The 15085-nt window shown below is 47.0% G+C and overlaps 1 protein-coding gene across 5 annotated transcripts in view; it reads right to left on the reverse strand.

Moving 5' to 3' along the window:
- Positions 1–15085, reverse strand: part of syne1b (spectrin repeat containing, nuclear envelope 1b) — a 147844-nt gene that overhangs the window by 22248 nt on the left and 110511 nt on the right. For all 5 annotated transcript variants that reach the window (XM_054797139.1, XM_054797136.1, XM_054797138.1 and 2 more), the window contains 8 exons: positions 12428–12632; positions 12161–12343; positions 11234–11380; positions 11008–11162; positions 6684–6831; positions 6514–6608; positions 6198–6432; positions 5933–6127 (listed from right to left, as the gene is read on the reverse strand). In XM_054797139.1, coding sequence (XP_054653114.1) covers positions 5933–6127; positions 6198–6432; positions 6514–6608; positions 6684–6831; positions 11008–11162; positions 11234–11380; positions 12161–12343; positions 12428–12632 — 1363 coding nt within the window. The remainder of the gene's footprint in view (positions 1–5932; positions 6128–6197; positions 6433–6513; positions 6609–6683; positions 6832–11007; positions 11163–11233; positions 11381–12160; positions 12344–12427; positions 12633–15085) is intronic.

The raw sequence follows: 15085 nt of genomic DNA on the forward strand, positions 1-15085 counted from the left end.
ACAGCACAAAACAGCAGATAAACACACTGAGTCATTCAGCCATTCAGAGTGTCTACTTTGCAATTTAGCACAATCACACATTAACATTAGAAGTAAGCCACTCTTTCTTTTTAAAATTGGATTTTTCGATGTGACTTTTTAGTGGTATAAAAATGAAGACTTTTTTGACCGTATTCTTACAACACCACGCCTTTTTTTATTTCGAGACTTTATTCTTGTAACATTTAAATTTATTAATCCCTGTGAAAAGACGACTTTTGTGTTGCATTTCTCAGATTACAGAAGATTTTTCAAAAAAGATTTTTTTGTTTATTTATTTTAGTAGTATTTTAACATTATTATTTCTGTAAAATGATGACGTTTGTCTTGTAATATTTATTTGTAATTAATTATCAGAATATAGGGAGATTTTCTTTCAAAATTATGACTTTGTACTAAAATAAAATAATATATATATACAGTCAAACTTGTCTATAGCGGCCACGAGACGGAGTCTGCAAAAGTGGCCGCTATAGACAGGTGGCCTCTATAGACAGGTTGGCGTCCAGTTTGAATGTTGACTAGTAGGGGGAAAAAAAGAAAAAACTGGGGGAAAAAAAATAATAATGATAATGTTGACCAGTAGAGGGCACTGCGGACTGCGGATAAAAGTTGTACAGCACTACTAGGCTTGTTATTATCCACGACCCACAGAACAAAGCTGTGCTAGTAATGTCTTACGCTTGCTTGTTTTTAATAATTTACTTTTTATACGGCAGAGTGTCATTACAACTTTAGTTCATCAGGAAGTGACGGGAAGTGACAGTGGGCGTCCCGAGCAGGAGCGCTAGGCTCAGTGCTAGCTGTGAGTTTGGAGAGAGTTGGGAAGTGTGTTTATGTTGGCGTGGATGTAAAGTCCTGCAGTGTTCTCTGCTGTTAATAAAGCCATTAAAGTGCATCGGCGACGTGAGTCTCTCCTTCCCCACAACAAGCGGCATTACAGTATTGACCAGTGCACACCAGGAAATAAACGGTGTCATTTCTTACAGGCATTGGCTGGACAGCTATGTAGTGGGGCTTGTTTAACCTTTGCCTTGTGGGCAAGCAGGAAGGAGAGACGATGCTGAGAGATGTGTGTGTGTTCTGAGCTGCTGTCTGCTGGCCGCGTTCAATAAATAAAGTTGGCAGAAGCAACAGGAGAAGTTTCCTTCTTTGCTTCGGAGCTGAATAACACTGACAAGTTAACAGACTAGTAGCGAACGGAAAAGAAGACGGCTTTGTTTGTGTCGAATACAGAAGATGAGGACTTTGATGGATTTGTGGATGAGGATTGATGAAAAATAACGTGAGTACATTCTAAAATACTTCAATTAAGTACAACCCAACTCAGTTTTGCTCCCGCTGCCGCATGCATGCTAGCATATGTTTTTTTTTTTTTATTGTAGCGTCGCTGGGAGCACGTCCTGTTCCCAGCCTACTTTGCGGTAATGTTTTGGTGTAAATGCTCTTAAAGTTACATGTTTGACCAGGAAATAGCAAGCTCAAAAGAAGACGGCTTTTTTATGTGGAACAACTGACAGTTTGTGTGGATCTTGTGAATGATTGTGACTGAGCTAGGACTCAGTAATTAAAGTCTACACACGACGGCTTCATTGATTGAAAAACAAAACTTTTTCTTGCATGAAGCTTCTACTTGAGTTGGTAATTTGGTCGCTATATGCAGTCAGATATTGACCAAGGGAGACAAAATAGGTGGCCGCTGGCTGCGTTAGACAGGTGACTGCTATACACAGGGTCTACGACATGTACATTTGCTGCGGGGGATTTTTCAGTGGCTGCTATAGGCAGGTGGCCGTTCTATAAAGGTGGCCGCTAAGACAGGTTTGACTGTGTGTGTATATATATATATAAATATATATAAATATATATAAAAATTAAATAGAAATATTAAAGTAGTTCCCCTCCGTGAATCACCACCTTACCGTGGTGGAGGGGTTTGTGTGCCCGAGTGATCCTAGGAGCTATGTTGTCTGGGGCTATATGCCCCTGGTAGGGTCTCCCAAGGCAAACAGGTCCTGGGTGACGGACCAGACCAAGAGTGATTCAGAAGACCCCTATGAATAAACACACGAGGAGAGACCGCACCTCGCCCGGAAGTGGGATACCGGGGCCTCACCCTGGAGCCAGGCCTGGGGGAGGGGCTCGCAGGCGAGCGTCTGGTGGTCGGGCTTTCACCCGTGGGACCCGGCCGGGCTCAGCCCGAAGAAGCCACACGGGATCTCCCCCCCGTAGACCCACCACCTGCGGGGGCAAGCATAAGGGTCCGGTGCATTGCGTTTTGGGTGGCGGTCGAGGGCGGGCACCTAGGCGACCTGGTCTTCGGCGGCCAAATCTGGTTCTTGGGACATGGAACGTCACTTCTCTGGCGGGGAAGGAGCCCGAACTTGTGAAAGAGGTTGAGACATTCCGACTAGATATAGTCGGACTCACCTCGACCCACAGTTTGGGTTCTGGATCCAAACTCCTCGAGAGGGGTTGGACCTTGTTCTACTCTGGAGTTGCTGCAGGGGAGAGGCGGCGAGCTGGTGTGGGCTTATTAATAGCCCCCCGGCTCGGTGCCTCTGTGTTGGAGTCATCCCCGGTAAACGAGAGGGTCATTTCCCTACGCCTTCGGGTTGGGGAAAGGGTCCTGACTGTCGTTTGTGCGTACGCGCCAAACGGCAGTTCAGAGTACCCAGCCTTCCTGGAGTTCATCAGAGGGGTGCTGGAGAGCACCCCAACTGGTGACTCTGTCGTTTTGCTGGGAGACTTCAACGCCCATGTGGGCAATGACAGTGTGACCTGGAGGGGCGTGATTGGGAGGAACGGCCTCCCCGATCTGAACCCGTGCGGTGTGATGTTGTTGGACTTCTGTGCGAACCACAGTTTGTCCATCACAAACACCATGTTCCAGCATAAGGATGTCCATAAGTGCACATGGCACCAGGACACCCTAGGCCGCAGGTCTATGATCGACTTTGTAGTCGTATCATCAGACCTGCGTCCGCATGTTTTGGACACACGGGTAAAGAGAGGGGCTGAGCTGTCAACTGATCACCACCTGGTGATGAGTTGGATTAGATGGCGGGGGAGGATGCCGGACAGACCCGGGAGACCCAAACGTGTAGTGAGGGTGTGCTGGGAACGTTTGGCAGAGTCTCCTGTTCGTCGAGTCTTCAGCTCTCACCTCCGGCAGAGCTTTTCCTGCATCCCGGGGGAGGACGAGGATATCGAGTCCGAATGGGCTCTATTCCGTGCCTCCATTGCTGAGGCAGCCGATCGGAGCTGCGGCCGCAAGGTGGTCGGTGCCAGTCGTGGCGGCAAGCCCCGAACCCGATGGTGGACACCAGAGGTCAGGGCTGCCGTCAAGCTGAAGAAGGAGTCCTATCGAGCATGGATGGCTTGTGGGACTCCTGAAGCAGCTGACGGGTACCGGCAGGCCAAGCGGCACGCGGCTTCGGCGGTGATCGAGGCAAAAACTCGGGTGTGGGAGGAGTTCGGTGAGGCCATGGAACACGACTTTCGGTCGGCCTCGAAGAGGTTCTGGCAAACCGTCCGGCGCCTCAGAAAGGGGAAGCAGTGCCCGGTCCACACTGTTTACAGTGGGGACGGGAGCCTGCTGACCTCGACTGAGGATATAGTTGGGCGGTGGAAGGAATACTTTGAGGCCCTTCTCAATCCCACTGACATACCTTCCCTAGAGGAAGCAGAGACTGAGGATACGAACGCGGACAGTTCCATCACCGTGGCTGAGGTATCTGGGGTAGTCAAAATGCTCCCCAGTGGCAAAGCTCCGGGGGTGGACGAATTTCGCCCTGAATTCCTCAAGGCTTTGGATGTTGCGGGACTGTCTTGGCTGACACGTCTCTTCAACATTGCGTGGAAGTCGGGAACAGTACCTCTGGATTGGCAGACTGGGGTGGTGGTCCCCCTTTTCAAGAAGGGTGACCGGAGGGTGTGTTCCAACTATAGGGGGATCACACTCCTCAGCCTCCCTGGGAAAGTCTATTCCAGGGTGCTGGAGAGAAGGGTACGACCGTTAATCGAACCTCGGCTACAGGAGGTGCAATGTGGTTTTCGTCCTGGTCGCGGAACACTGGACCAGCTCTACACCCTTGCAAGGGTCCTGGAGGGTACTTGGGAGTTTGCCCAACCGGTCTACATGTGCTTTGTGGACCTGGAAAAGGCATTCGACCGTGTCCCTCGCGGTGTCCTGTGGGGGGTGCTCCGGGAGTATGGGATTGGTGGCGCGCTACTACGTGCCATTCAGTCCTTGTACAACCGGAGCAGGAGCCTGGTTCGCATTGCCAGTAGTAAGTCAAGCCTGTTTCCGGTGAACGTTGGCCTCCGCCAAGGCTGCCCTTTGTCACCGATTCTGTTCATAATTTTCATGGACAGAATTTCTAGGCGCAGCCAAGGTGTCGAGGGAGTCCAGTTCGGGGGCACTAGGATCTCATCTCTGCTATTTGCAGACGATGTGGTCCTGATGGCCTCATCGAGCTGTGACCTGCAGCGTTTACTGGGACGGTTTGCATCTGAGTGTGAAGCTTCTGGGATGAGACTCAGCACCTCCAAATCCGAGGCCATGGTTCTCAGTCGGAAAAGGGTGGATTGCTCCCTCCGGGTTGGGAATGAGGTCCTGCCCCAGGTGGAGGAGTTCAAGTATCTCGGGGTCTTGTTCACGAGTGAGGGAAGGTTGGAGCGTGAGGTCGATAGGCGGATCGGCGCAGCGTCTGCAGTAATGCGGTCGCTGTACCGGACCGTCGTGGTGAAGAGAGAGTTGAGCCGGAAGGCAAAGCTCTCAATTTACCGATCGATCTATGTTCCCACCCTCACCTATGGTCATGAGCTTTGGGTCATGACCGAAAGAACGAGATCGCGGATACAAGCAGCTGAAATGAGTTTTCTTCGTAGGGTAGCGGGACTCACCCTAAGAGACAGGGTGAGGAGCTCGGTTATCCGAGAGGAGCTCAGAGTAGAGCCGCTGCTCCTTCACATCGAGAGGAGCCAGCTGAGGTGGCTCGGGCATCTAGTCCGGATGCCTCCCGGACGCCTCCCTGGTGAGGTGTTTTGGGCATGCCCAGCCGGGAGAAGGCCCCGGGGAAGACCTAGGACACGCTGGAGGGATTATGTCTCACAGCTGGCCTGGGAACGCCTCGGTGTCCTCCCGGTGGAGCTGGAGGAGGTGGTCGGGGACCGGGAAGTCTGGGCTTCCCTACTGAGACTGCTGCCCCCGCGACCCGGACCCGGATAAGCGGAGGAAAATGGAATGGAATGGAATTAAAGTAGTTAATGAGGAATGAACCTACTGAACCCTAACCACTACTCTTTAGTTCCTCATTAGTTTTTCATTAGTTCCTCAGTAACTAGTTTAAATTTATGCGCCTTAGTCATTAGTTCCTCATTAGTCTGTCATTAGTTCCTCAATAACTACTGTATTTTTGTGTACCTTATTGTAAAGTGTGAACAATGCCACAATGCCATCCATTTCATTGAAAACAATATGATACTAATAGCCATCCATCTATTTTCTATGCCACTTATCCTCATTAGGGTTGCAGAGGAAGGCTGGAGCCTATCCCAGGTGACGCTGGGCGAGAGGCGGGGTACATCCTGGACCGGTGGCCAGCCAATGGCAGGGCACATATAGACAGACAACCATTCACACTCACATTCATACCTATGGACAATTTAGAATCTCCAATGAAGCTAACATGCATGTTTTTGGAATGAGGGAGGAAACCCACACACCCACAGGGAGAACATGCAAACTCCACACAGAGATGCCTAACGGAGATTCGAATCCCTGACTGTGTGGCCAAGTTGCTTACTAAAATCCTATTTGTATAATAATGTGGAACACAGTGTGCCGTGCATACAGTATGAAAAAAAGAAGGCAGTGAGTGTGGTCTACCTTTAACAAGGTGCTGAGTTCTTTCTTCTGTTCGTCCAGACAAGTGCTGGCGTGTTTCCATCGCCCCTGGATGTCGGTGAGCTCGGCCTGCAGGGCCAACTCAGCCTGAGTGTCTGCTGACAGGAGCAGGTGTCTGCCGGCCTCCACCGTGAGGATGTAGCTGCCTTGCTGGCGCTGGAGCACCTTCTCCTGCAGCTGGACACGGGATAAATCACTGACTAAAATGCGCGCATCACCAATGTGTCAAAATGGTCCTGTCACCAACCTGGATGGCGTCCAGCATGGAGCGAGCTTGCTGCAAAGGAACAGTGGTGCCAGGCTGAAGGCCCTCTACGGGCTGGGAGATCTCCAGCAGCCATTTGCGCAGCTTCTCCACCATCTCCCTGTAGCGCTGCCACTGCCGGATCAGGCCGTCAATGATGCCTCGCCTCTGCTGGGCACGCCGCACCACTCCCTGCCACTGGTTACTCAGCAGAGCCAGCTTCAGGTTGAACTCATTCCTGCACATTTAGGAATAAGAAACACACGCCTTAGGTCTGTCTGTGGTTAATATCACAAGACTGGAATAGTGTGACATCTACCTGTCATCCACTTGACCTTGCTCCAACATCCTTTGTCCGTCACTGATGATGGAGTGGAGGATCTGCTGGCGACTGAACATCTCAGCCTGGAATAACTGGAGGACAAGGACTTATTCAGGAACACGTTCACGGGAGGCAGAGATCTGTCACACGTCGGAAAAGACTCCGACCTCATGGGCCTTCTGCTGCTCCATCAAACTCTGGTAGTTCCCAGAAATTTCCACCGCTAGATTCTGCTCCGTTTGGACCAAGAACTCCATCCACGTCTCGCACTTCTCCAAGAAGGTCTGCTGCTGAAGCAGGAAGGACTGCAGTTTGCTGCAGCAAAAGGATCAACAATGCATAACATTGATCTTACCGGTTCTTTTAATGATGCTCTAACAGTGTTTATGAGAAACAAACCTGAGAAAAATCCCACTTGATTCGCTAGGCTTTGCTACACATCTTAAAATAAATCTAATATGACAACATGCAGAAATGACAAATATGATCAGTTAGACACAATGCATTGGAAGCACTTGTCTCTCTGCTTTGTCCCTCTGTATGTGTGTGTGTGTGTGTGTGTGTGTGTGTGTGTGTGTCACAACAGCGCTCTTTGAAAGTATACTTGAGAAGCTTTTGGCAATATCCAGGCTTGTAAAAATAGAATAGAAGAAGAACCTACATATTCATCCCATCAGATGGTATTTTGCTTTGGGATATTTGAGTTATGTCACATAATATGTCATGAAAGATCTTTAAAGGTATGTATGTATGTATGTATGTATGTACTTTATTGATCCCACAGCGGGGAAATTTACTTGTTACAGCAGCAAGCAAGCAAGACAAGTAAAGAGAACAGTAAAGTAAAGCACTACAAAATGGTTCAGGTGGTGCAGGTGTTGTAGAGCCTGACAGCGGTCGGTATGAAGGACCTGCGGAACCTCTCCTTCTTACATATATATATATATATATATATATTTACAAAGCTTTTGGCATAATCCAAGCTGGTAAAAGCAGCAGAATATAAAAATAACCAATGTATTGAACCCAGCAGATGGCATTTTGCCTTGAAATAATTGAGTTACAGCACATAATATGACACAAAAGATATTTAAAAGAATATTTTAGAAGCTTTTGTCAAAATCCAAGTTGATAAAAATTGGAGAAAATAAAAAGAACCTACACTAGGTCCCCAATTTACGAACACCCGACTAGCGAACACTCGCTGATACGAACACAAGCCGACTGGTTTATATTTTATTTTATTTTGCCTTGTAGTGCTTAGGCTGCTCAATCAGTAGTGTATTTAAACTGCTACTGTACATGCTTGACCAGTAGAGGGCACTGTGACACTGCTAATGGGACTAACAGACGCTGGGGAGCTTCCAGTAAATATAAAGCTAAGTTGTAGCTGTATGATACAACCCTGACAGAGCATGTGATTAAAGTTTATGAAGAGTTAATAGGCCTGCACAACGACGTATGCTCGACCTTCTCTTCAAAGGTAAATAACATTTATCATTACGTATTATTATATCATTTTTATTATTGTTTTTTTCATTAATTATCCTGGTTTAATATTACTACTGCATCCAAACTCATATTTACATACATACACATATACTGTATATGTATACACGTACATGTAGTACCTATATCATTGGTAATATCACCTTTTCCCCTACTTAAGAACGATTCGACATAAGAACGGTCGTCTGGAACCAATTGTGTTCGTTATTTGGGGACTTCGTGTACATATTAATCCCAGCAGACAATATTCTGGTTTGGAATATTTTAGTTATGTCATGTAATATATTATGAAAGCTCTTTAGAAATACATTTTCAAAGCTTTTGGCAAAATCCAAGCTGGTAAATACAGCAGAATATCAAAATAACCTATGCATTGAACCCTGCAGATAACATTTTGTCTTGGAATAATTGAGTGATGGCACATAATATGACACAAAAGCTCTTTAAAAGTATATTTTAGAAGCTTTAGGCAATATCCAGGCAGGTAAAAATAGCAAAATATAAAAAATAACCTATATATTCATCCCAGCAGATGGTATTTTGCTTTGGAATATTTGAGTTATGTCAAATAATATGTCATGAAAAATCTTTAACTAAAGTATCTTTAAGTATACTTACAAAGCTTTTGGCATAATCCAAGCTGGTAAGAACAGCAGACTATAAAAATAACCAATGTCTTGAACCCAGCAGATGGCATTTTGGGTTGGAATAATTGAGTTATGGTGCATAATCTAACAAAAAAACTTTTTATATGATATTTCAGAAGCTTTTAGCTAAATCCAACATGGTAAAAATATACATTCATCCATCCATCTTTACTATGGTCACGGGTATGCTGGAGCCTATCCCAGCTGACTTTGGCCGAGAGGCGAGGTGCATTCTGGACTAGTCGCCAGTGAATCGAACGTGGGAAGAGTCGCCAATGAACCTAACATGCATGTTTTTGGAATGTGGGAGGAAACTGGAGTACCCAGAAAACCCCCCCACACACGGGGAGAACATGCAAACTCCACACAGAGATGCCAACATGCTAACCACTACGCACGCCCCTGGATGACAGAATATAAGAAGAACCTACATATTCATCCCAGCAGACAACATTGTGGTTTGGAGTATTTGAGTTACGTCACATAATATGTCACAAAAGCTCTTTAAAGGTATATTTTAGAAGCATTTGGCAAAATCCAAGCTGGTAAAAACAACAGAATATAAAAACAACCTACGTATGGAACCCATCAGATAGTATTTTGGCTTAGAGTACAGTCAAACCTGTCTTAGCGGCCACCTGCCTACAGCAGCCACTGAAAAATCCCCCGCAGCAAATGTACATGTTATAGACCCTGTGTATAGCAGTCACCTGTCTAACATGGCCAGCGGCCACCCATTTTGTCTCCCTTGGTCAATATCTGACTGCATATAGCGGCCAAATTACCGACTTAAGTAGAAGCTTCATGCACGAAAAAGTTTTGTTTTTCAATCAATGAAGCCGTCGTGTGTAGACTTTAATTACTGAGTCCTAGCTCAGTCACAATCATTCACAAGATCCACACAAACTGTCAGTTGTTCCACATAAAAAAGCCGTCTTCTTTTGAGCTTGCTATTTCCTGGTCAAACATGTAACTTTAAGAGCATTTGCACCAAAACATTACCGCAAAGTAGGCTGGGAACAGGACGTGCTCCCAGCGACGCTACAATAAAAAAAAAACATACGCTAGCATGCATGCGGCAGCGGGAGCAAAACTGAGTTTGGTTGTACTTAATTGAAGTATTTTAGAATGTACTCATGTTATTTTTCATCAATCCTCATCCACAAATCCATCAAAGTCCTCATCTTCTGTATTCGACACAAACAAAGCCGTCTTCTTTTCCGTTCGCTACTAGTCTGTTAACTTGTCAGTGTTATTCAGCTCCGAAGCAAAGAAGGAAACTTCTCCTGTTGCTTCTGCCAACTTTATTTATTGAACGCGGCCACCAGACAGCAGCTCAGAACACACACACATCTCTCAGCATCGTCTCTCCTTCCTGCTTGCCCACAAGGCAAAGGTTAAACAAGCCCCACTACATAGCTGTCCAGCCAATGCCTGTAAGAAATGACACCGTTTATTTCCTGGTGTGCACTGGTCAATACTGTAATGCCGCTTGTTGTGGGGAAGGAGAGACTCACGTCGCCGATGCACTTTAATGGCTTTATTAACAGCGGAGAACACTGCAGGACTTTACATCCACGCCAACATAAACACACTTCCCAACTCTCTCCAAACCCACAGCTAGCACTGAGCCTAGCTCTCCTGCTCGGGACGCCCACCGTCACTTCCTGTCACTTCCCGATGAACTAAAGCTGTAATGACACTCTGCCGTATAAAAAGTAAAATATTAAAAACAAGCGTAAGACATTACTAGCACAGCTTTGTTCTGTGGGTGGTGGATATATTCTATCAGTTATTATTAAGCCTCTAGCTTCCTTTTAGTAAGTAAAAACCTTGGCTATGATTGCACTACATTGTCATGTAGACCTACAAAGTACACTTGGAAGAACAAGAGGTGAATAAATGTATTGCAACTGATGTGAAACTGATGAGGGGTAGGATTAAATAAGCTTTGCTTCTTCCTACTCCTTTTTGGACATGCAAAATTGTGAATTGTACGATGTGATGTGCTACTGTTTGACTCATGCATGTTCAGGATGAATTAAAACCATGAACCATGAACCATGATAATAACAAGCCTAGTAGTGCTGTACAACTTTTATCCGCAGTCCGCAGTGCCCTCTACCGGTCAACATTATTATTATTGTTCCCCTTTTTTTTCCTCTACTGGTCAACATTCAAACTGCCAACCTGTCTATGGAGGCCACCTGTCTATAGCGGCCACTTTTGCAGACTTCCTCTAGTGGCCGCTATAGACAAGTTTGACTGTATTTGGGTTATGTCACAATATGCCACAAAAGCTCCTAAAAAGCATATTTTAGAATTATCTTCAAACCTGAATCTCTCTGTGGTCTGCGCCGACGCCGCCGACCAGTTCCTGTTGAGGTTCTGCATGTGTTTGATCTCCGAATCGTTGAGCGGGAGCCGGTAACCGAGCTCGTTGAGGCGCTCCAATTCCGGGGCCATGCTGCTGAATTTCATCATGAGTCGCTGTTGAAAGACACCTGAGTTAGGCTGGTCCAACCTGGACAGTCCACAGACACAACAAAACATTTCCCAACTTTCAGGTCCTGCATGCGCTGCTTGATGAGGGCCAGGTCGGTGGAGCCGTTGGGGTCTTGCACCTTCAGGGCCTCCTCAGCTTCACGCACCCAGCCCGCGAGGGAGTCCAGCTGGTGGTTGAAGGTCTCATAGTCGTGTACACCGGTCTGGAGGACAGAGGACGTCGATGTCAGCATCGCTTTGCTTTGTTTCATTGTGAAGTTCAATCATTCAGTGGTGCATGGGAGCACAGGGGGTTCTTTACCCAGCTGTGTCAGATCATCGCTTGATCATTTTTACCCAATATGTGTGAAAAACTGGGGAAAAACTGGAACCCTCTGCTTTTTTATTCAAGACAGCGCATGGTATGCCGCTTGCTGATATGCCTCGCTGAACACAAACTCTCATAGGACTACTTTGATGAAGCTGGAATTGTTAGAATAGTGCATGATATGCTGCTATGCCTCACTGAGTACAAACACTGGTGGCAGTATTTTGATGACGCTGGATTCGTTATGGTAGTGCAAGTAATGCTGCTTGCTGCTGTCCCTCACTGAGCATACAGGTATAAATACACATAGGAGTACTTCGATGATGCTGGACGACTCAAATACTTAAAGGAGTACTTAATATGCCTCACTAAGTAAAAATAGTAAAGTAAAAATAGTGCATGGTATGCTGCTATTCCCCGTTGAGTAAAAATACTCACAGCAGCATTTTGATGATGCTGGAATAGTCACAATAGTGCAAGTAATGCTGCTTGATGCTACACCTCACTGAGCATAAATGCACATAGGACTACTTTGATGATAGTCACAACAGTGCATGACATGCTGCAATGCACCCAAACCCCGTCTCCAAATGAAGAAAAAATATCTTTTTTTCTGAATGTTATCAAGGTACTCCACAAGAAGTGTGCATTTCCTTTCTTTCCAAACATTGTCCACCTGCAGCGTGATGAGTTGTCTCCTCAGCGCTTGTTCCACAGCCGCCAGCCGCTGAGAAAGCGCCAACCGATCTGACTGAATGGTGGCTGCCGCCGAGGTGTCCACCTGCTGCTTCAGCTGATCTCCCAGTTCTTGAAGAACCTGCAGGGACGCCTGCACCGGTGCGTGGGAGCGGAGAACCTCCTGCGTGGAAGCATGGAGTAACATTTTCAACCAGCGCTTCAAAAAACACATCCTCCGGGGGTTTAGAATGCACGTCTGACTCACTCCGCAGTCTTGGATCCAGTTGGACACTTGCTCGTCAGCGACGTCCTTGTCGCACGCCGTCTTGAGCAGCTGGTCGGCTTTCTCCTCCAGCAGCTGGATGCTGTCGCCGCTCTGCTCGTGCAGCTCCTTGTAGTGCTGCCACAGCTGGTGGAGAGCTTTGCTGCTCCTTAGACGCTCCGCTATCTCCTCCAGGAGGCCCACCCACCTAATCATGGCCGGAAGCGTTCATCGTTAAAGATCCCCTCTCACACAAAAGTGACTATTTAACGATGTTCCCAAACTAACGTGTTCACGAGTAACAAACGTGATTCAAAAATCACTTCCTTGTTCCATTTTTGAGGGAAGAGGCGCGCAAAAGCTCGGTTCTGAAGTTGCGGACATGAACAGCTTCAGACCCACCCCTAGATACATGAGCCCACTACGTGTATACGCTCACCACTTCATCAAAAACAGCTTTGTCAAAAAAAGAACAAGGCTTCGCTACACATCTTAAAATAGAGCTCCGCCAAGAATCCGTCCGGCAGCTACTGACAGACGTGGGAGCTGTACATTGGACTCTTTTTCTTCAGCAAACAGGCTAATCAAAGATGATCAAAGATCAAAGATCAAAGATGGCGCCCTCCGTGGCAGACGTCTCTGTGACACTCTCCCGTGTTTTTCTATTTTTTGCTATTTTTTTGTTCATTTTGGACATTCAACACACTCACGCAGTACATTACAACAGAGAGACACTTTTGAACATCGGCAGGGTCCACCATGAACTTTCATTTAGCCTCTCAGACTTTGCCTTTCTTCTTCTGTATTCATTATATCTGGCGATTTCAACCACTGTAACCTCAGGACTGTCCTCCCCAAATATTACCAGCATGTGAGCTTTCCCACAAGGGAAAATAACATCCTGGACCAAGTCTACAGCAACATGAAAGGTGCTTTGAAGGCTGTTCCAAGACCCCACTTTGGAAAGGCTGACCACATCTCCATATTCTTTTATCCAACATACAGACAACTTCTCAAACAAGCTCCCCCTGTACGTACAGCAGTTAAAGTGTGGAATGAAGAAACTGATCAAGTACTTCAGGACTGCTTTGGCTGCACAAACTGGGATGTGTTTAAAACTGCAGCGGGGAGGGAAGATTGTACTGTTGATTTGGATGAATATGCTTCTGCTGTTACTGGCTACATTAGCACATGTATAGAGACTGTTACCACCACCAAGTATTACAGAAAATACCCTAACCAAAAACAGTGGATGAACTGTGATGTAAGGGCTAAGCTACGTGCTCGTTCGACTGCATTTGTCATGGGCACCGCTGATGACTACAAAAAGGCCAGATATGACCCGAGGAGGTCCATACGAGAGGCCAAAAGACAGTACAGACAGAAGCTGGAGGGCTACTATTCCACCTCAGACCCTCGGCGCATGTGGGCGGGGCTCCAGCACATCACAGACTATCGACAGCAGAGTAGCGTAGCCACGTCCAGCCAAACCACACTTCCTGATGAGCTGAACGAGTTCTATGCCCGCTTTGACACCCAAACTCCTGATGAGCAGAGAGGGTGGCTGGACTTGGGGAGCACACAGGACTCACCTCTCATGGTGACACCAGCTGATGTGCGCAGGGTTCTAAACAAAACAAACCCACGAAAAGCAGCAGGGCCAGACAACATCTCAGGACGTGCACTTCGGGTTTGCTCATCAGAGCTAGCTGATGTGCTTGCTGACATATTTAACCTGTCACTTGCACAAGCATCTGTACCGACCTGCTTTAAGTCCACCTCCATAGTGCCCGTACCCAAGAAGAGCAACGTGACCTGCTTGAATGACTATCGCCCTATAGCACTCACTCCTATTGTTATGAAGTGCTTTGAAAGAATAGTCATGACCCACATCAAAAAGAGCATCCCGGCAACTGTGGACCCTCTACAGTTTGCATATCGCCAGAACCGGTCCACGGATGATGCAGTCAACACTGCCATCCACACAGCCCTTTCTCACCTACAGGGCCAGGACACATACGTCAGAATGCTATTTATAGACTATAGCTCTGCTTTTAATACAGTCAGCCCCCACAAACTCACAAATTAGCTCCTCACAATTGGCCACTGGGACCCCACAGGGGTGTGTGCTGAGTCCGCTCCTCTACACGCTCTTCACCTACGATTGCGTGGCCTCCCAGAACAACACCAGCATCATTAAATTTGCGGATGACACTACAGTCATCGGACTGATCACTGGTGGTGTTGAAACATCATACAGAAGAGAGGTGGCGGACCTCATAGCTTGGTGTCGTGATAACAATCTCCTTCTCAATACAGATAAGACTAAAGAGATGATCATCGACCCAAGAACAAGGGAAAAGGAGCCGCATAGACCCCTGTTTATTGATGAGACTGAGGTGGAGAGGGTGAAAACCTTCAAGTTCCTTGGCACACACATCAGCGAGGACCTCACCTGGTCTCACAACACCCAACAAATTCTGAAGAAGTCCCAAAGGAGACTGTACTTCCTGAGAAGACTGAGGAAATTTGGCATGTCCACCACAATCCTGAGTTGCTTCTACAGATGCACTATGGAAAGTGTCCTTACCGCCTCCATCACTGTTTGGTACGGTAACTGTACAACACGTGATAGGAAGGCACTCCAGCGGGTGATCAAGA

The sequence above is a fragment of the Dunckerocampus dactyliophorus genome, chromosome 13, assembly GCF_027744805.1.
Source record: "Dunckerocampus dactyliophorus isolate RoL2022-P2 chromosome 13, RoL_Ddac_1.1, whole genome shotgun sequence".
Taxonomy (NCBI): Eukaryota; Metazoa; Chordata; class Actinopteri; order Syngnathiformes; family Syngnathidae; genus Dunckerocampus; species Dunckerocampus dactyliophorus.